The sequence below is a fragment of the Squalius cephalus genome, assembly GCF_949319135.1.
Source record: "Squalius cephalus genome assembly, chromosome: 13".
NCBI lineage: Eukaryota > Metazoa > Chordata > Actinopteri > Cypriniformes > Leuciscidae > Squalius > Squalius cephalus.
In genome coordinates this window covers 18,386,701-18,407,982 of record NC_137134.1, presented here as the reverse complement: position 1 = coordinate 18,407,982, position 21,282 = coordinate 18,386,701, and the positions used below count along the sequence as shown (strand labels likewise).

At 38.9% G+C, this 21,282-nt stretch overlaps 1 protein-coding gene across 1 annotated transcript in view; it reads left to right on the top strand.

Moving 5' to 3' along the window:
* Window positions 1–21,282, top strand: part of unc13a (unc-13 homolog A (C. elegans)) — a 43,419-nt gene that overhangs the window by 7,044 nt on the left and 15,093 nt on the right. Inside the window, exons 2-30 of the mRNA XM_079890077.1 lie at window positions 414–443; window positions 530–629; window positions 2,456–2,573; window positions 3,005–3,128; window positions 3,221–3,291; window positions 3,488–3,542; window positions 4,036–4,065; window positions 4,262–4,457; window positions 5,242–5,361; window positions 6,889–7,632; window positions 7,733–7,826; window positions 8,624–8,670; window positions 8,932–9,010; window positions 10,593–10,667; window positions 10,753–10,972; window positions 12,489–12,716; window positions 12,795–12,936; window positions 13,021–13,190; window positions 14,219–14,334; window positions 14,473–14,636; window positions 14,722–14,875; window positions 14,975–15,043; window positions 15,247–15,336; window positions 16,344–16,478; window positions 16,891–17,024; window positions 17,112–17,197; window positions 17,923–18,049; window positions 18,157–18,253; window positions 19,884–20,027. Coding sequence (XP_079746203.1) covers window positions 414–443; window positions 530–629; window positions 2,456–2,573; window positions 3,005–3,128; window positions 3,221–3,291; window positions 3,488–3,542; window positions 4,036–4,065; window positions 4,262–4,457; window positions 5,242–5,361; window positions 6,889–7,632; window positions 7,733–7,826; window positions 8,624–8,670; window positions 8,932–9,010; window positions 10,593–10,667; window positions 10,753–10,972; window positions 12,489–12,716; window positions 12,795–12,936; window positions 13,021–13,190; window positions 14,219–14,334; window positions 14,473–14,636; window positions 14,722–14,875; window positions 14,975–15,043; window positions 15,247–15,336; window positions 16,344–16,478; window positions 16,891–17,024; window positions 17,112–17,197; window positions 17,923–18,049; window positions 18,157–18,253; window positions 19,884–20,027 — 3,959 coding nt within the window. The remainder of the gene's footprint in view (window positions 1–413; window positions 444–529; window positions 630–2,455; window positions 2,574–3,004; window positions 3,129–3,220; window positions 3,292–3,487; window positions 3,543–4,035; window positions 4,066–4,261; window positions 4,458–5,241; window positions 5,362–6,888; window positions 7,633–7,732; window positions 7,827–8,623; window positions 8,671–8,931; window positions 9,011–10,592; window positions 10,668–10,752; window positions 10,973–12,488; window positions 12,717–12,794; window positions 12,937–13,020; window positions 13,191–14,218; window positions 14,335–14,472; window positions 14,637–14,721; window positions 14,876–14,974; window positions 15,044–15,246; window positions 15,337–16,343; window positions 16,479–16,890; window positions 17,025–17,111; window positions 17,198–17,922; window positions 18,050–18,156; window positions 18,254–19,883; window positions 20,028–21,282) is intronic.

The window sequence follows — 21,282 nt, the reverse complement described above, 5'->3', positions numbered from 1 at the left end:
TTTTTTTTTTTTTTTACCATGCAATAAATTGCAATACCACTATGCAACATATCCACAAATCTAGTATTGATGCCAGAAAACATTGCAGTTCCATTGGACCATGTCCAAAAATTGATTTTTATTTTTATTTTTTATTTTTTTGCCTGTTTAAACATTACAGTACTATTGGACAGTTTCCCAAAAAAAAAACATGGTAGTACTTTTTTGTTTGTTCAAACTGTTGTGCAATTGCCACTCTCTCCCTGAAAGAAAATAAATTGCTGCAAACTGGAGTCTAGGGCCTTGAATTCCACTTGCACTAATGCAAATGTGCTGACATTGGATCTCAAATGCGCTGCCTGATATGTAAAGTGTGATTATTTTTAATACCTATGTTTAACACTTATTTACATACACGTCTCTCTCTATTACAGTGAAGAAAGCCAAGCTCGATGGACCACAAGGTATGCCTGAAGTCTCACTGTAACTAGCTTTCCACACATGTAACCTATCTGTTGTGTTTTTGCAATAAAATGTTATTTTCATGCAGAAAAATTCAACACCTACGTGTCACTGAAGGTTCAGAACGTGAAAAGCACCACTATAGCTGTGCGAGGTAGTCAGCCATGTTGGGAACAGGACTTCATGTTGTGAGTTCCACTTCTCTTTCTCTTTGCAGTAAAAAAAAAAAAAAAGATGGGCAAGAAATTTAATGCAAGTTAGCAAACATGCTGATGCAAATGTTTGGCCAATGCATTGAAAGTATAAGGTCCCATGGTACATATAGGGCCCTATTTTAACGATCTAAGCGCACAGTCTAAAGCGCATGGTGCAAGTGCACTTAGGTTGTGTCCGAATCCACTTTTGCTATTTTAACGATGGGAAAAATGGTCGGCGCGCCCAGCACATGGTCTAAATGGTCTCTATTTTCTTAATGAGTAATGGTTGTGTTTTTGGTGTAACGTGCAGAGCGAAAATGGATCTGCTCGTGCATGAGGTTAAAGCGCGCAAGCAGACCATCTACGGGACAAGCCGGATTCCACTATATCTTTATGTACACAATATTAATCTTTTACATTGTTATCCCTATTTGGTATGTTTGTGTGCTGCTGTGCGTCCCTGTGTGTGTGTAATAAGCGGAGTGTACACGCGGTGTGGACCCGCCTATAGGCGCACATTACTAACGCGCTCTTTAAATAACAAAATGCTTGCCATTGACTTTAGACCAGGTTTCAGTTGGCCAATGGCGCAGTCTATTTCAGTTGCCTCAAAATAGCAACGCGCCAACAATGCACCTGAACACACCTCGTTTTCAGACCTGCGTTTTCAGGCCATGGGCGCACATATCTGCGCAAATGCATTTGCTATTTAAACAACGTTGCGCAGGACGTGAAAATGATTACTGCGTCGGGCTGAAACCAGCAAAAAGCACTTGCGTCGCGCTTGGCGCTGCATTGCGCCAGGTGTATGATAGGGCCCTTAATGTGCTTTCCCTTGTGCCAGCGCTGGGAAATGCAATACGAATGTAAACATTTGTGTTCACGAACTTCCGTAGAGTGTTTAGAGGCTTATAAGAACCTTGATGTAGGGGCTATTTCTGTTTTCTTATGTAACAGTTGGCATCCCCTAGGTAATGGCAGTCAAGTAGTACCCCTAATGGTTTCACCCTCAAGTGCCCAGACGTTGCCTACCACTGAATGCAATAAATCTTGTCTTATTAACTTAAGATGAAATATGTCTTGTGATTGTCCTGGATGAGTAGATACAGTAGTACAGTAGTCAACTAGTAGACATAAAACATTAATAGTGGAGCTCACTAAGCAAAACAAAGCAATTGTTAGTGCTCCTGCTTAGCATTATGGGTTTGTTCTAAATTAATGATACCTGCAACATTTTTTGCCAACCTCATCTTGAGTCATCTATAAGCCAGATCTGCTTCAGTTACTCTTTATCTCGCTATGCAATGTCTAACGCGGTGCCTCCACTGTCTCCAAGATTAGCCCCCATGGTCTTTGAGAGGGATTGGTTTTAAAGTAAAATTTGAGGCTATTATTAGGATTTGATGCTGCTTTAGAGAGTGTAGTCTTGTGGAGTGTGACTGGAGAGGCCCAAGGCACAGATGGCGTTATTGTCTGCACCCTGTTGGGTTTTTCTTGCTATTTTCTGTTTCTTTTTCCATTAATATTGTGCCTCTGTTAAAATTGATCTTTTTTTGGCCTCTTCTATTCTCTGGGGTCTGTTTTTTCAGCATGTCTAATCTAAATGAAATTACTGAGTCATGCAGTTTTGTGAATTTCATATAAGTAACTAAGCAACTTTTGCCTTAGGGCTCTTTATTTTATATGCGAGTTTGTTATTAACTGAAGATATATGGAACCTTCCTATCAGAGTGTAGTATCCATATCGTCATACTATATATTAATTTCTCTGTCCATCTCTCTTTTTTCTCAAATTTACCCATCACTCCATCTTCTAGTGAGATTAACAGGCTGGATCTGGGCCTGACAGTGGAGGTATGGAACAAAGGACTGATCTGGGACACCATGGTTGGCACATTGTGGATCCCTTTGCACAGCATTCGACAGTCGAATGAGGTACAGCCCAGATGGCCGGCCTGGCCCCCAACAGCTTGCATCTTTTCTCACTCTCTGTAGAGCTATATGTAGAGATCTGTAGCTGATGCCTGGCATTGGCTCTCATTCCCTGTATGACTCTGTGTTAATATTTGTTAAAATTTCTTACCAGTTAAAATTTATTAGATGAACCGGCACCAGTGGAATTTGTTTCTACAATGTTGGCATAAAATGTTCACTTTCAAGGACAGTGTCCCTGGAGCAATCTGGGATTAAGTGGCTTGTTTAAGGTGATAGCGGTGATAAAGTTGCAAGGCTTAAACTTGCAACTTTAGCTAAATTACCCCAAGCAGGTAGAGTTATGTATCTCTCTAGTTGATCCAACCAAATGTACAGACAGCTTTGTCTCTGATTGCAGATATACCACTGTTTCTTTTTCTATTGTGTTGTAGGAAGGTCCAGGACAATGGTTGACTTTAGACTCCCAGGTCATTATGGCTGAAAATGAGATCTGCGGCACCAAAGATCCCACCTTTCATCGAGTGCTTTTGGATACACGATTCGAACTCCCATTAGGTATCCTTGCTGTTTATTACTTTCTCCAATATTGTATTTGGTCACTGCTTGTACTAAGTTTTGATGCTAACTTATGGTTTTCATACTTCCAGATATACCGGAGGAGGAAGCTCGATACTGGGCCAAGAAATTGGAGCAGCTCAATGCCATGAGGGACCAAGATGTGAGTCTTCTTATTCAACTCCAGGCTTGTTGTGTTTACTGTCCTCCCCAGAGCCCAAGGGCAGAACATTAATTTGAGTCTGTCAGAGAAATGCCTGAGACCTGAACAGCATTTTTTGAACTACTGACCTAATTAAACAAAGACTTTTATCTGTTCAAACTGGCTTGCCAATAATTTCTGTTTGCTCATTTTGCAGTACACATACCAGGAGGAGCACGAGAGACCACTTCCAATGCCATCAACTCAGTGCTGTGAGCTTTCAAGCGCAACTCACACTCACACTATAAATGACATGGCCCCTTGGTAGGTTAATGTGTACAGAACCTCATTAGAAGACCAATCACCCCATCAGCAGGTCCAATGTGAGTTTACTTTATCTCTGAGCACTTGATGGATGGCTTATCATCATGGTGCAGATTTCCTGGACCGTATTCAGCGATATCTGAAGCCTGGGTGGGATAAGGAGGAGTGGCTTGTTAGAGTGGCTTTGGCTTGTGAACAGGCCATTTTTTATTACTTCACATCAGAGCTATTAACCATTAGCACTTAGCGTGCACAGGCAAGGTCACTCTCATGCACTGTGCACTGCCATGTCACACCTAGTAATTTCACAACTCAAATTTATAGTTTATAATAAGCTGCTTGTTCATGGTCAAACAGAGGCATGTGTTCCACAAAGATATATTTTCATCACCGATTTTTTGGCCTACTTCTAATATTTGTCTTGACTTATTGTTTTCATAGGTAACTGGAGTCTATGGGGGGACCAACAAAGTAAGTAAGCTTTGTTTAAAAGAAAAAAACATGCAGAAAACTTTTATTGATGCTTGCTGGTGGACTTACTTTGTTTACTCAAGTATGATGGGTTTGTGGATCAACATCATTTTGATCCTGGAACATTCCTATTAAACAATCAGATTTTAGGGTTAATCCACACAATTTACATTTAAAATCTGCACTTGCTCCTCAGATGATGATCCAGACAGTGCTGTGGATGATCGAGACAGTGATTACCGCAGCGAAACCAGCAACAGCATCCCACCTCCATTCTACACCACTTCTCAGCCCAACGCATCCATGCACCAATACCCCATCCGAAACATGCACCATGGTTCCCGTTTCAACGACACTAACGACTACGATTATGATAACCAGAGACCTATTAGGTACATTTTCCCAATTCTTGGGTGCAGTATTATTGCTAATGCTAGTTGGTAATAGCATTCACTGTTTCTTTACAACTTTCCTCTGTTCTTATTCCTATGCATTGATGACTGTATACAAGGATTGAATGAGTCGTCATTGTATACACTTCATGGGTTTGGAGCCACACTGGTGCCCCTGATATGAATGAATGCAACATTTCCCCTCAATTGCTCATTTTTTGCCCAGTTCACTTCAAAACGAGCTTTTATTTCCTGAACATTTTGTCTTACAAAAGTGCTATTCCCAACATTCTTGCATTGCATGCTGGAGACTTTGTGCTCTGAGACTCTGGCCCTGTCCCAAATGGCACCTTAAGGTCTCGGGGTCCTTCTCCAAGTCAAGTTACCATTCAGACTGTTGGGTAATAGTTCCCTAAGAAGTCTTCACCTAAAGGGATGCATAATAGCCCCAGAAAATTTAGAGCAGCCTTTCGGATAACTATAACAACAAATGGGCCACCCAGCTGTGGGAGAGAAGGCCTTGAGACTGTAAATCAACATCAAGTGCGCCTATTGGGACAGGGCCTCTTTCAAAGCCTCTTGAATCCTTTATAAAGTCTTATTAATAGACAGATCCTGATCCCAAAGTGATGCAAAGTCTCTTAGCAGCTTGGTTAAACATTGCCTTAAGTTGGGTCATTTTCCTTCCAATGTGGCCTGATGAGGTGAGATGAAAAATGAATAAAAAAGACATTTCTCATGCTCCTCCTCTTCCTGCCTCTCCCATCCCCTTCCCTCCCACCAGACGCTATGATAGTTTAGACTCCGCCACCAACGGCCGCAGCGATCTCGATTCGGCTTCTGGCTCGAGCAGGCGGACCAGCCGCCAGTACTCCTTAGACAGTAGGCACTCGCTCTCTGATAGGTGGGTCTCCGTAGCTCCTACACCTCCACCCTCTTCCACCTCCTCCTGCTCTTCTTACTGCTCCAGCCTGTGATTCCGTCCCGCTGTGATGATGTCGTGGAATTGGACTTGTCTGGTCCTGTGGTCCTCGCTATGCTTGCCATGCATGCGCAACAATCCTTCTTTTACATACATGATCTATTGATATATTTTATCTATACCTCTTTGTATTCTTTGTCCTCTATCATGATTGCTGTGTACCTGTTAATGGCCTGTCACGTGTTATTAGGTAACCAACCCATACACTTCACAAGCTTTTTCTTGTGTCTTTTGTACCGTGTAATCGGAATTTGGTGCAATTTTGTGAAGTCTGTTATTTGGCTGCTTAATACTTGACAGAGTTAGAGACTAGCGCTGTAATTCCGAAAGTCTAGTGTGCGCTAATTACATATCCTTTAGACACACTATGCTGTGTGTGGGCAGCAGGCGGGACCATGTCGCTGATTTTGACAGAGTCCATGGAATGTACATCACTGATTTACCCTCTCCGTTTCTCATGAACCAAACCTTACTGAAAGACAAAATGTGTTGTGTCAAAGATGTTGTGTGAAATAAAGCTGTGTCTTGGGAATTTATGGGTTTGTGTGTTAGGGAGTTAGAAAAGGTGACAAGGATATATGACTAATTGGCAGAAAGGCTTGACAGAAGCCTTGTGTGTGTAATTGTGTGTGTGTCCCATGGCTCTTGTATTTCCTCCAGTCTGAAGCCCAGACGCTTTTTGGCTCACAGCCTATTACACACCTCATCTCTTTCGCTTCTGATTCTTCATGCATTTCTAAACCTTACGTCCCATAATCGATAATGTGTGTGTGTGTGGCAGTGCGTCTTTTCTTACTCATTCCATTCTCTCATTCTCTATACATAATTGGCCTATTCATCAGTGAGAATAAAAAGCCTTTCTTAACAGGAAAATTCTGCACCCCCTTTTTTGTGAGCTCAGTGTCTCTTTTTTTTATGTGTTGTTCTTTCTTATGTCCACCTGGACGAATTTGTCCACTGACAACTCTTCCCACTGCCTACCTCAACTTTTTTTGTGTTTGGTCTGAGATTGTGAAATAGCTCTATTCTGAGTCCATATGTTTATGTGAGTTTTTTCCTTCGACTCCCTCAAATGAGCCTCAGGACTCTGTCTTGTTTTCTCTCACCACCTTACCTGCACTCATACATCCATCCAGCAGAAATTATTTTCCTGCTGAAGAAAACACCTTAAACCAACCTTAATTTGTTTGCTTGTCTTAGCTGGTTTGAACTGGTCTACCGACCTTACTTCTAGAAGACCAAGTAAGAGCAGAAAACCATCTTTGGCAGGTTTAAGCTGTTGTTTTCAGCAGGGAGAGACTTCTATTAGCTGACAAGTGTCCTTTTCCTCTGTTGTTGGTTGTTCCTGCCTCAAACTCTCTTTTTACTGCCCTCAAATCTGTATATAAGCAGTCGCCCACTTTCTTTCTTCCATGACTTAATATAACTGACAGTTCTTTACTCCCGCAGCCCCACCGGCAGTAGTCGCTATGCGTCCTCGGGTGAGCTGAGCCGCGGCAGCTCCCAACTCAGTGAAGAGTTCGGCCCAGAGGATGGTGAGAGCTTCCGTGGTTCCGTAGAGTTCTATGATGAGAACGACTCCTACCATTCCTGCCATTCCTCCGTTAGCTATGGTAAAGACTCACCCGTCTGGGACCCGGATGAGCCGCAGGGCGTCTACAGTGATGATGGGGAGTACGTCAAAGATGGCGGTGAAGAAGGTGCAATCTACGATGAAGAGGATGGCGAGATCTACCAGCAGGATGAAGGGGAGTACCCCTATGAGGAGGAAGAGGAAGGAATGGTGTATGAAGTGGATGAAGACCTTTATCCATTGGATGGTACTCTAAGTGAAGAGCAGGAGCCACCCTACACCCCTACCCCAACCAGCACTGCCCCAACGTTGTCTCATGAGGCGACCAGCCGTCCACCCCTGGAGAAACAGGCTTCCATACACCAGCAACAGCCCCCGCAATCCCAACCACCGTTTCAGACCATGGAGCCTAAACTAGAGTCACCACCCCTACAACAGCCACTTGATGTCTTTGCCAAGGTACCTCGTACCTCAACCCCACCACGGGTCTCAGAGTTGGAGCCAGAGATGGTCCCAATGCCTGTAGGCAAGCTGGCAGCTCATACAGAGGAGCCCTTGCCCACCTCTGCCGCTGAGATCCCACCTGAACCAGAACAAGAGAAGGAGGCTCCTCCTGAGAGGTAAGCTCTATATGCTGATTCCTTGAAAGCTAAGCTCTAGCCTTTCATGACATTTTGCTGGATACAAGTTAAATCTAATAATTTCACCATCTTTTCCCAGCACACCAAAGCTGGAGCCACCTGTGGACCCTGCAATAAGGGCCAAAGCCAACTGGCTACGACTCTTCAATAGGGTTCGCCTTCAGCTGCAGGAGGTATGTGAAGTCTGAAGTTGTGAAGCCTGAAATTGATTTGTTTGATCAGCTTCTTCCAAGTACATAGAAATTCAGTAACCTTTTAAATCAAAGTTTGCCAGCTTATGCCTATTCAGTTGGTTCTGTTGGCCAACATTGGGTCGCTAGTCTTAGGTTAGTTCTGCCCTTTGTTGTTGTCCTTTTTCTTGCTGTCTTCTCCATTTCATGTTACTTTTTTGTCACTTACTTTTCAGTTTTACATTTTAATGTTACGTATGTTTATAAAACCTGTTTTCGTTTTGAGATGTTGTACCTTGCCCTTTTTTGTGTTCCACCCCATTTGTTTTTTGTTTTTGTGTGTTTTTTCTTTCAGTTTTTTGTCATTGCAATAGCGATTGTCATACTCTTCCCTGCTTTGCCGAAGTTGGACAAGCAGTCTGAAAGGTGGGTGTGGCAATGTGAGGGTCCGAAGTAAACGCATTTTTTTGACCGATGGCTATGGCGCGCTTTCTCTGAGATACACATGGAGTTATGATAGAATAATGATGATTGAGATAAAGATGTCCGGCAAATCCGGTCTAATCATGAGAGAGAGGCCTGCAGCTGACGTCAATGAGATCGGCTGACTGCAGGCTCTTTCTGGGTCCAATCAAAACAGACAATGGTCTTTTTTCTGTAATACAAATTATATCTTTGAAATTACATTGTGAGGTCTGCATGGATATTGAAAAGAAAATGAATATGGTTTACTGGATGAATTAATAGGAGATATATGGAGCTCTGTCACTGATCCCTCTGTCACTCTCTGTTGTCCGCAGGCTCGAGGTGAGACTCCAGGACTTGCATCACTCTTTTTGCAAGCAGGGTGAGTGTCACCAGAGGACTGCAGCTCTTTTTCAGAGCAACTAAACGTCTGAGCTATTCAAACATCATGCTTTAGATGATATATAATGTATATAAACATTTAAATATTGGAAAGTACCTGAAGCATTAGGAATCTCTATGGAAAATACTCTTTTTTAAAAGATTATCACTATTTTTTAAAGACCCCTATTTTTCAAATAGTCATTCATTTTAATAATATACACATATATTAATAAAATACATTTACCCGTTTGATCCACAGGCCTGGAGGTGCTCTCTACAGCATAGACAGCATGCCTGACCTACGCAAGAGGAAGGCCATCCCTCTCGTCCGAGACCTGGTGAGTCACCCCCAGCTTTAGTACGTCAAAGTTTCAACCAAAGCATTGCTGGACCCAACATCACCTTCCCAACTCTTCAAAAGCTCCATCTATGTATGTCAGCATGGTTATTTTGGGCAGCAGTCTGTCAAAGGTCTGTAGTTCACAGAAGTCTCTATGGCACATCTGTTTGAATCACGACTACAGGGTTAGACATTATTGGAGCATTACTCAGCACCATTCACCCTGTAGCCTGATGAATCTCCACCGGTCCAGTCAGCCTCACGACTCCCTCTATGTCTCCTTTACAGTCCCATTAATTTTGGTCTCTGTATTTCTTCCTAAGCTGACTTCATTCCCTGCTAACCTTGTTTCATGCCTGTAACCTACTTCAAGAGCTTGTTGAACTTTTCCACTTATACTTGAAAAAAGGTTGGGTGGCAATAACATTAAACATCATTGGTTCTTGCATGGATAGAGGCAACATGAAATCTAAATTGAACATTATTAATACATCATGCTTCTGGTCTAATTTCTTCAGTGTGAAAGAGAGAGAAAACAAAACTTTTTTCACCAAAAGTGAAACTAGCTCTGCCTCGGTAATGACTCGGCTTAATAATTCAATCTGGTTACAGCCAACAAAATATATTCATGTAGTGCCATTTAAAAAAAAAATGTTTGACTGTATGCGATGAAATTAAGTTTTAACAAAATGCTCAAGAGTTATATTGCATTAGCGCATGTTAATTAACTACACTTTTGACTTTCACTTTTTTTGCAAAACTTCTCATTAGACTGACAGGAGCGTTAGTTATGTATTGATTAAACAAAGTAGCGAGAGCCAAAAAAAAAAGAAAATCGTTCGGTAGCTGACAGCTGTCGTGTAGGTCTGGCCGTACTTATTCAGCCAAGAACACTCCTGGCAGCCTTCACTGGAGGGCTGTCAGAACATCGACGGCACCAGGCTCTCTTTGACGACACGAACTGGAAGATGAGGGAGAAATTACCATGCTGCACGAAACAGCTCCGCAGTTTGTCGGTTTTAATACAGCTTACCGTCACCAACTCTAAAAGTCAGAAGCCAAAGTGCTGACTTGATAAGAATTAAAATGCATGTCAAAAACAATTAATCTAGAAGACAAAGTACCCACCTCTCTTTCTTATTTCTCTCTGCTCTTCCTCATGCATAATTGTTGTACAAGCACTTTTCGAGACTTCTTTACATAAATACTTTATTGTTGTGTTTGAGTCAGTAGTTTTATAAAAAGTATAACTTGAATTTAGCACTTATTGTCATCTTTTTTATCTTAATCAACCCTGGTTGTGCAGTTTGTGATGCATGTAATCAAATTAGATTGAATCAAACTTCTAAAATTTATATATTTTTATTTATTTTCCAATGCCTCACCTCCTGCAGGCAATGGTGAGTACTACCCTTTTCAGCACTCCTGGGTGAAATACTTTTATAGTATTTATTATATAGTATATATTTATGACTGCATACTTTAGAAAGAATTTCGATCAAATATATTCCCTCAAAAACAAATACACACATTTGCTCCTGATTTTATTTTGAGCCCTACATGTTTGTTTTCTCTTGTAGTCCCTTGTCCAGAACTCTCGAAAAGCAGGCATCACTTCTGCTATGGCCTCCAGCACACTTAACAATGAAGAATTGGTATGTCAACCAGTTTTATTCCTGGATATTCACATTTTGCAGTTCATTTTCCATTTACCTGTTGATTTGTCCAATGATCTTGCAGAAGAGTCACGTCTATAAGAAGACCCTGCAGGCTTTGATCTACCCCATTTCCTGTACCACACCACATAACTTTGAGGTGTGGACGGCCACCACACCCACCTACTGCTACGAGTGCGAGGGGCTTCTGTGGGGCATCGCTCGACAGGGCATGCGCTGCACCGAGTGTGGGGTCAAGTGCCACGAGAAGTGTCAAGATTTACTCAATGCCGACTGTCTGCAGAGTAAGATTACTTATTAAGTTTCTTTCATTACTCTGAAATATTGTAATTATTTAAGTGTTAATATACTTAAAATACACCCTTATTACGCCATCAAAAGTTTGGAATAATTACAGTTAAAAAAAAAAATTATGCTTACCAAGGCTGCATTTATTTGATCAAAATAGGGTAAAAACTGAATTTGTAAAAAAATTATTACATTTTAAAATAACTATTTTCTATTTTAATTCTATTTTAAATGTAATTTATTCCTGTGATGCAAAGCTGAATTTTCAGCACCATTACTCCAGTCTTCAGTAGCTACGCTTTTCCATTACCCTTCAAATTGCACAAATTGAAATTGCGAATTGAAAATACACTTAATGGAAACACGTCAATTTCGCAAAACTGCAATGGAAACAGTTTTTCTCATTTACAGGCCACCTGGCGTCATTCTTCACATGATCATTCTTTAGCCATGATTTTTGGAATGACTTTTCGCGAGAGGCAAAAAAATATGTTTTAGTCGCATAACATCGGTTAATGAAAACACCGTCATTTCACAATAGTTTTTTCGAAAATTTTAGAAACATTTAGAAAATATCGCAAAAGTTTTGTGAAAATCTGTAATGGAAACCAGGCTATTGTTAAAGTGTCGCTTCAGAAATATTTGTAATATTTGGTTTAGTTAATATCAATTATTATTGCTCAATTATTAATAATGGTTCTTATCAATGTTGAAAGCTTTATATTTTAACATTGATGCTGGTATGCTCTTTTATTTTTTTGGAAATAATCTCTGATGAATGTACAGCATTTATTTGAAATAGAAATCTTTTGTAACATAATGTTTTTACTGAATAAAAGTGTTTATTTTTTACTTTTTTGTTTTTTACTTACTCCAGACTTTGAATGGTATTGTATCACGGTTTCAGCACAACTGGTTTTACCATTGATAATTGTAGCAATCTTCGATGTTATGGAAAGAAGCCGGTGGGAACCGGTGAACATTTAAACAACTTTAATAATAAAATAAATAAATTCAAAAATGAAAGTAAAGACCGCAGCCCCTCAAGGACGACTGCTGTCACACATAATAAAACAAAACATAAAATAAAATAGTCCAGGCCTGGTCTCTCTCGTCCTTCACTGCCGTTGCTCCTCCTTTTATGCTTTTGCTCCTCCGTGAGAGATCGCTCATCAGCAATCACGCCACCGGCCTTGGCCTTGTCCTGCTCGCCACAATAATAATAAGAAATATCTCTTGAGCAGCAAATAAGTATAATAAAATGATTTCTGAAGGATCATGTGACACCGAAGACTGGAGTAATGATACTAAAATTCAGCTTTGTCATCACAGGAATTAAAATAGATTCAAACAGAAAACTTGTAATAATATTTTTCAATATTGTTTTTTTTTTCTGTATTTTTGATCAAGTAAGCGTAGCCTTGGTTAGCAAACGAGACCTCTTTCAAAAATCATAATTATTCCAAATGTATTGACTGGCAGTGTAAATATAAAATATAAATATATCTGCAGGGGCGGCGGAGAAAAGCTCTAAGCATGGAGCTGAGGATCGCACGCAGAACATCATCATGGTGTTGAAAGACCGCATGAAGATCCGTGAACGGAACAAGCCTGAGATATTCGAGCTGATTCAGGACGTGTTTGCAGTCATCAAGGCCACGCATGTGGCGCATATGAAGCAGGTCAAGCAAAGTGTCCTGGACGGAACGTCCAAGTGGTCGGCCAAGATCAGCATCACCGGTAATGACCCACTTCAACCAGCACAAGTTTGTTATGTCATATTGGTTATCTTAGTATTAACCCCGTTTCTCCGCCCAGTGTTATGCGCCCAGGGCCTGCAGGCAAAGGACAAGACCGGCTCCAGCGACCCTTATGTTACGGTGCAAGTTGGCAAGACCAAAAAACGAACCAAGACTATCTACGGTAACCTCAACCCTGTGTGGGATGAGAGCTTCAATTTGTAAGTGGATTATTTTTGTATCTCGGTTAATACAGGCTATATCAAATAAATTTTGCTCATGGTGATCCAAAACCATCTCAACAGTGAGTGTCACAACTCTTCCGATCGGATCAAAGTGCGCGTGTGGGACGAGGACGACGATATTAAGTCCAGAGTAAAGCAGAAGTTCAAACGTGAGTCTGACGACTTCCTCGGTCAGACCATCATCGAGGTACGAACTCTGAGCGGTGAAATGGACGTCTGGTACAACCTGGGTGAGTAACAAAGCAATATTTTTCCTAGAAAATATTGAAATACATTGATAAGGTAAATGTAATGTTGTATTTGTGTTCTATTTACATTGCACTCAGGTCAAGCTGTAACGCAATGCTTAAAGATCAAACAGTTTCATCTTTGACTCCCGTTTGACTTTTAGAAACGGGACCCAAAAATTATAGAACAATTGTATGTTATATATATTACATGGGCAGTTCATTACTTTTTACTTTCGTAACTAACATAGCAATGTCATAAAATTGCCCATTCATAACACTATTATTGATAGAGACTTAAAGGGTTAGTTCACCCAAAAATGAAAATTCTGTCACCATTTGTGTTTCATACCTGTGTGAATTTCTTTCTTCTATTGAACACAAAAGAAGCTAAGCCCCATTGACTTTTTTTCGGTAACACTTTTTACAGATTTTACAGTGTCCCTGTTATCCATTTTACATGTAATATAGTAATAACAGTCAATTATGCATAGTTACATGCAACTGACCCTAAACCAAACCTTAACCCTTACCCTAATTATAAAGTAAGTACAAGTAGTTAATTACTATTACTTAATACTTAATTGTATAATTACACTGTAACAAGGACACCTTAAAATAAAGTGTAACCTTTTTTCCATACTATGTAAGTCAGTGGGACCCTTCAACTGTTTGGTTACAAACATTCTTTATAATATATTTGTTTGTGTTCAGCAGAAGAAACATTCATACAGGTTTGGAACAACTTGAGGGTGAGTAAATGAAGATTGATGATGATGTTACACATACTACTTTAAATGTTTTGCGCTTCTAAAATCAACACTAGCTCATTTGGCTTAAAAATATAATTTTTTCCGTATGATTTAGAATTTTTTTTATGATTTTCGTACGATTTTCGTTTTTTAACGATTTTTGACGTTTTCTTTTTTCATACGATATTTGAACGATTTACTTTTTCGTATGTTTTCCTTGTGATTTTCTTTCTTTTGCATGATTTTAAAGTTTACCAACTTCATTGTGCTCCCTTTCAGACAAGCGTACAGACAAGTCTGCTGTGTCGGGAGCCATTCGTATGCACATCAGTGTGGAGATCAAAGGAGAGGAAACCGTAGCTCCGTACCACGTCCAGTACACTTGCTTGCATGAGGTCAGTCTGATTCTACCATGATCATGTTTATCTATCTCCTTTTCCACCTACGCCCATTTATTAACAAGCTACATAGTCCCTGCTAGAGTGTATCAAATTAGTCCTTAGCATGAACACCCTCTTTCCATCTTTCCATAGAACCTTTTCCACTATTTAACGGACATCCAGAACAACGGGGTGGTGAAGATACCAGATGCCAAGGGTGATGATGCATGGAAGGTTTACTTCGAAGAGACGCCCCAAGAAATTGTCGATGAGTTTGCCATGCGTTACGGAGTGGAGTCCATTTATCAAGCCATGACGTATGGTTGTTCCTGCAACTTTGGCATTGATGTTTTACTTGTTTGCTTAGGTACTTAGATACTTTTTCTACCTTCTTGTTTCTAGACACTTTGCCTGCTTGTCATCAAAGTACATGTGTCCTGGAGTGCCTGCGGTCATGAGCACCCTACTGGCCAACATCAATGCTTACTACGCTCACACAACCCAGGCCACCAACAATGTATCTGCCTCGGACCGTTTCGCTGCCTCCAACTTTGGGGTGAGTGCTTGAGCCAACCATGTCACCACATAGCGAAAATTTCAGCATTAAAGTGTTTGCGCCAATGATTTGAGATGGTTTCTTGTGTGTTCTCTGTAGAAAGAGCGATTTGTCAAGCTTCTGGACCAGCTCCACAACTCTCTGAGGATTGACCTCTCTATGTACAGGGTAGTGTGACTTTTTGGGGTTTTGTATGTTTTCTTGCTTTTGTATGAAGGATTATTTTGTATGGCGTTTCCAGCAAGTGAGATTGTCCAGTCGGACAAATGAGAATGATTAGTCTGAAGCGACTACATAAAGTAGTATTGATTTATTGATTGATCATAAAGTAGTATAGTATTGATGACACCCATGTGTCATGTGTCTCTTAGAATAATTTCCCAGCCAGCAGTCCTGAGAGGCTACAGGACCTCAAGTCTACTGTGGACCTACTGACCAGTATCACATTTTTCAGGATGAAGGTTAGTTGTGAATCTCTGACGCTGTTGACAGTGTAAATTTGGTCATATATTGAAGGATATATTGAAGATCTATTTGGTGCTTTGTGTCAACATATCCTAAAATATTTGTTAAAAAAAATATTTTTGTGCAATTATTTTTGCAGAATATTTGTATATGATTTCCTTTTTTCATATAATTTTAATGTTACCTTGGTATTTCCGTATGATTGTTTCATATCATTTTTTTTTATTCAAGATTCAAGAGAGTTTACTGTCATATGTACAGGAAACACTCTGTTACACTGACTATACAATACAATTATTGAAATTCTTCTTTTTGTAAGGTGTTTTTTTAATGATTTTCATAACATTTTCTTTTACTTTGCCGTGTTTTTTCTTTTATATGATTTTCATATGATTTTATTTTTGTTTAAAATTTTTGTATGATTTTATTTTCTGTATGTTTCTCTTTTTTTACGGTTTTTGGAAAAATTTCTTGTCTCGTACAATTTTCGTACAATGTTCATGTTCCGTAAGGTGTTCTTTTATGATTTTCATACAATTTAGTTTGTCTTTGCCGTATATGTTTTTCTTTTTCTTTTCTTTTCTTTTCTTTTTAAGATTTTTCTTTTTTTTATAACATTTTTAGATGATTTTCTTTTCTGTATGTTTTAGTGCTGTCAAATCGATTAATCGCGATTAATCAAATCGATTAATCGCGATTAATCAAATCGATTAATCACGATTAATCAAATCAATGAATCGCGATTAATCAAATCAATGAATCGCGATTAATCAAATCAATGAATCGCGATTAATCGATTTGGCGGCACTTGTATGTTTCTCTTTTTTCTGGACAATTTTCAAGTACAATTTTTGAAGTTTTCTTTTCCATATGCGAGTTCTTTTAAGATTTTCATACAATTTTCTTTATGAATGATTTTAAAGTTTACCTTCAGTATTAAAAGTTTTGTTCATACAGTGGCTGAATTATCCATCTGAATGGACCATGAACCCTTCTTCTCTAGGTCCAAGAGCTTCAGAGTCCTCCTCGTGCCAGCCAGGTAGTGAAGGACTGTGTGAAGGCTTGCCTCAACTCTACCTATGAATACATTTTCAACAACTGCCATGAACTGTATAGTCGTGAATACCAAACCGACCCGGTGAGTCGACACTCCCTTGCCCAACAACCTTGATAAGCCACAAAGCTTTTTGCCTCGGGACAATCCAAGTCATTTTATCAGTGCAATTCATCTTGCCGCTTTTGTTTATGCTGCTTTGAAGCTGTTACAGACTCCCTTCATAAATATCAAACACTCTTCCTGTTGAATTAAACATCTAACCCTGGGCTACTTACTATATTTTGCTGCAAAGCTTTGCAGGATTGTTTCATATCTTGTTCCCCTGGAGTAGTTGGCATATTTTTGCTTTTTTGCTTGTTTGCTTGCTGGCTGAAATAAGCCATTCCTGTTGTGCGCTTAGTAGGGTAATTTCTTCCAGAGTTTGGCAGAATATGAAAAGACATAATGTGCTTCGAGCTTCCATTAGATTTCAAAATGAATTCTTTCTGTGCAGAGCAAAAAAGGAGAGGTTCCTCCAGAGGAACAAGGTCCAAGTATCAAGAATCTGGACTTCTGGTCCAAGCTAATCACTCTCATTGTCTCAATTATTGAAGAGGACAAGAACTCCTACACCCCCTGCCTTAACCAGTGAGTCCGGCACCATGTTATTTCACAAAATCTCCCAATGTACCTTCCTGTTTAGGATCTTAATATCGCTTGCTCTCGTCCACACAGGTTTCCCCAGGAGCTCAATGTCGGAAAGATCAGTGCAGAGGTTATGTGGAACCTGTTTGCCCAGGATATGAAGTACGCAATGGAAGGTGAGTCAAAGCTAAGGGACTTTTCTTCACCTTTCATTTATTTATATGGCTCTTTATACAATACAGATTGTTTCAATGCAGCTTTACAGTCATAAACAGGAAAATAATAATCGATGCAAACTTCTAATTCTAATTCTAATTTACTTTGAGTCAGTTCAATGTTGATTCAGTTTAGTTCAATAACTGAAACTAATTCGATTCAGCCATAAAGCAGCTATACAGAAGACATTGGTGTCATTATCCATCTCAATTCAGTTCAAGTTTTGTTCTCATCTGATAGTGTCAGTGCAGTCAAATTTATAATATTTCTAAATATTAAGTGTCTTTTAAACCCTTTCTTTTAAATCCACTTTTTCTGGATTATATCTTGTTTTTGTATGGATTGATCATTCATTTTGTAGAGCTATATATCACTATCGAGACTCCACAGCCTCATGATATTTATTAAAAAAGTTTCAGCTCAGGTCTTGAATGATCATAACTTGACTAACAGATGAGATGCAATAAAAAAGTTTTTTTAGTTAGAATTTTAGTTAGAAACTCAAGCATTGCGGGGGTTCTCACTGATAGCCAATTAAATTTCACACTTGGTGAAAAGTTGACATGTGGTGGAGTTCTTCTCATCTGCTGATTCAGCAGGGGTCCACCACTCTGCATAGATGTATTATGTGCCGTTAAATCTTCTGTTTCATGAAGAGCTTTTGTCTTCACCTCACGCTTTTCAGAGCATGAAAAGAACCGCCTGTGCAAGAGTGCCGATTACATGAACCTGCACTTCAAAGTAAAGTGGCTTTACAATGAATACTGCAAAGACCTGCCTTTCTTCAAGAGCCGAGTGCCTGAATATCCTGCGTGAGTGGCTTCTCACACACAAAAATTATGTCAGGCACGCTCAAAAATGTCACTGTGACCATGATATGATGAGTAATAAAGCTTTAGGTGGTGATGTTACTCTGCAGGTGGTTTGAGCCATTTGTCATCCAGTGGTTGGATGAGAATGAAGAGGTGTCTCGCGACTTCTTGCACGGAGCCCTAGAGCGTGACAAAAAAGATGGGGTGAGATTTAATTCTCTTGCCTTTTGCTTCCTAGCTTCAAGGCTATTCGATGCAGGTTCAAGAAACATCATAGTTTATAAATCAATAAGAAAATATCTATGCTTAACACGAAAAAATAAAAATAACTTTTTTTTCATTATTGTTGTTGTTGTTTTGAATAAAATGTATATCCCATATTTTCAATGTGGTGTCAGACTATTGTACAGTTTAGAAATATGTAAAACATTTAATGTTGCATTAATATTTCATTTTAAATATCGCTACTAAGATATAGTATATCACCATAACATATTATTACAAATGTCTTTAAAATCTTTAACATACCAGTTTTTACATTATTATTATTATCATCATCATCATTTAACCATTGTTGTTAGTATAAATAAAGTACTTATACTTAAAATTTTTAACTCAAATACATAAAAATATTTATATTTAATATATATATATTTAAATATTATATATATATATATTGAATACATTAAATATATTTTATATATATTAGGGCTGTCAAACGATTAATCGCGATTAATCGCATCCAAAATAAAAGTTTGTTTTTACATAATATATGTGTGTATGGAGTATAATTATTTTCTATATATAAATACACACACATGCATATATATTTAAGAAAAATGTGTTATTTATATATAAAATATTTATATATAATATAAATTATATATAATATAAATATATATACACAGTATATACATGCAAATATTTCTTAAATATATACATGCATGTGTGTGTATTTATATATAGAAAATAATTATACACCGTACACACACATATATTATGTAAAAACAAACTTTTATTTTGGATGCGATTAATCGCGATTAATCGTTTGACAGCCCTAATATATATATATATATATACATATACTGTATATATCAGGGATGGGCAACTTCAGTCCTGGAGGGCCACTGTCCTGCAGGGTTTAGCTCCAACCCTGATAAAACTCACCTGCCTGTAGCTTTCTAATTATCCTAAGACGCTGATTAGCTTGTTCAGGTGTGTTTGAGTAGGGTTGGAGCTAAACTCTGCAGGACAGTGGCCCTCCAGGACTGAAGTTGCCCATCCCTGGTATATATAATATATAAAGTGCTGTCAATTTGATTAATCACAATTAATCGGATCTAACACATTTATATACACACACACACACATATATATATATATATATATATATATATATATATATATACAAACTTTTATGTTGGATGCGATTAATTGCGATTAATCGATTTGGTAATGGAAAAAAGTTCGAATTTCATAGATTTTTTTTCTTTATTTTATAATTTACTGTAAACTTTTCTTATTATTTAGCTTACCAGCTGTAATAAGTAACAGTAACAAAAGGACCCCTAGCCTGCAGCCAGACATGTCAAAATTTGATGAATGAGTGCCCTCGGAGCACCTCAGCCTGTTCCTGAACCAATAAGCACGCTCTTTAGTTCATTAGTTCCACCGAGCCCCCTTTGGCAACCTGTCACAGTCTCACCTCAACCCAATTATTTCCAGACGAAAGAGCTCACACCTGATGTCTGGTCGCAAATTGCTTGTGCGGTCTCTTGCGTCTTCTATTCTAGAACTTTTTTTGACCGCACATTCAACTCTTTCTTTCCTACAGTATCAGCAAACTTCAGAGCACGCTCTCTTCTCCTGTTCGGTAGTGGATGTCTTCTCGCAGCTTAACCAGAGCTTCGAGATCATTAAGAAGCTGGAGTGCCCAGACCCACAGATTGTTGGACACTACATGAAGAGATTTGCAAAGGTCCTAAGCAGACACTTCTCTTTTTATTTTAGTACTTTCATTATCATGCCATTTACTTTCAAACTGACGTAACGTCAGTGAGTAAAAGTCAAGTGCTTAGCTGAGATTTTGGTCCCAAACTTTGGTAACCTACTGCAAACCAAAACCAGTTTTACCCTTAAACGAAATAAAAATGTATTACCTCAAACAGCAACATTATTGTTAAAAAAAAAAAGATAGAAAATAAGACGTGAAGACTTCATATGAAGCAAATTGTTACTTAAGTTAACTAAAGGCTTGAATACACTACACAACTTTTAAAATCAGAGCCGATTTTAAAACAATAGCCCCAGGTTTCACAGAAAAGGCTTAAGTCTAGTCCCAGACTAAAATGCATATTTGAGCTGTTTTAACTGCAAGCAACTTGCACTGACATATCTTAAAATATGTCAGTGTCATTGTTTTCAAGATTCACACCAGTTTTTTAAGCACGTTTATAAAAGCAACTTAATTGCCAACTTAGGCCTAATCCTGGCTTAATCTAAGCCTTGTCTGTGAAACCGGGCCTAGGCATCATATGCTTGCCGACTTTGTAAAGGGTTAAAGAGAAAAACTGAGCATCATACACTTAACAACTGAGGATCACATACTACCAGACTTTTCAAGTCATTCTGAAATTGACAAACTCACACATGAACATGCGCCTTATTGCTCAGAGATGCATTACAGATGAAAACAATGTGTTCTAAAATCAGATCAAAATATCAAACATGTTTGAAGCTAAAAATTTCAGACTCTGTGCCCATCATACCCTACGTGATTTTCTTTGGACCTCGACTGACCAAAACCTGCAGACAGGCTTTGACTTTCGGCAACTAGCGTCAATTCCTCCAGACTGCAAATTGGGGCAAAAAATCTGTGCAAAAGTCGTGTACTCCAGTCTTTGGTGAACGTGATTTCACCAGGTACAACGTGGTCCTGGGTCAACATCTTTGTTGATCCTGGAACAACATTCCGATCAACCAATCAGATTTGAGGGTCAAGTTTACAGTTTGTGTCAAGTTTAGGCTTGCAACCAGGGTAAGGTGCTTCTACATTGTTGTAATTCACCAATCATTTCCCTCTGATTTTAGGGATAACTTATGGGTAGGGATAGGATTTTTATGTTGATGTTTATGTTGATGGATTTTTATCTATGTTTATGGACAGGAATGTTGTTCCAGGATCAACACAATATGTTGGTCCAGGAACATGTCTTACTTGGCAAAATCAAATG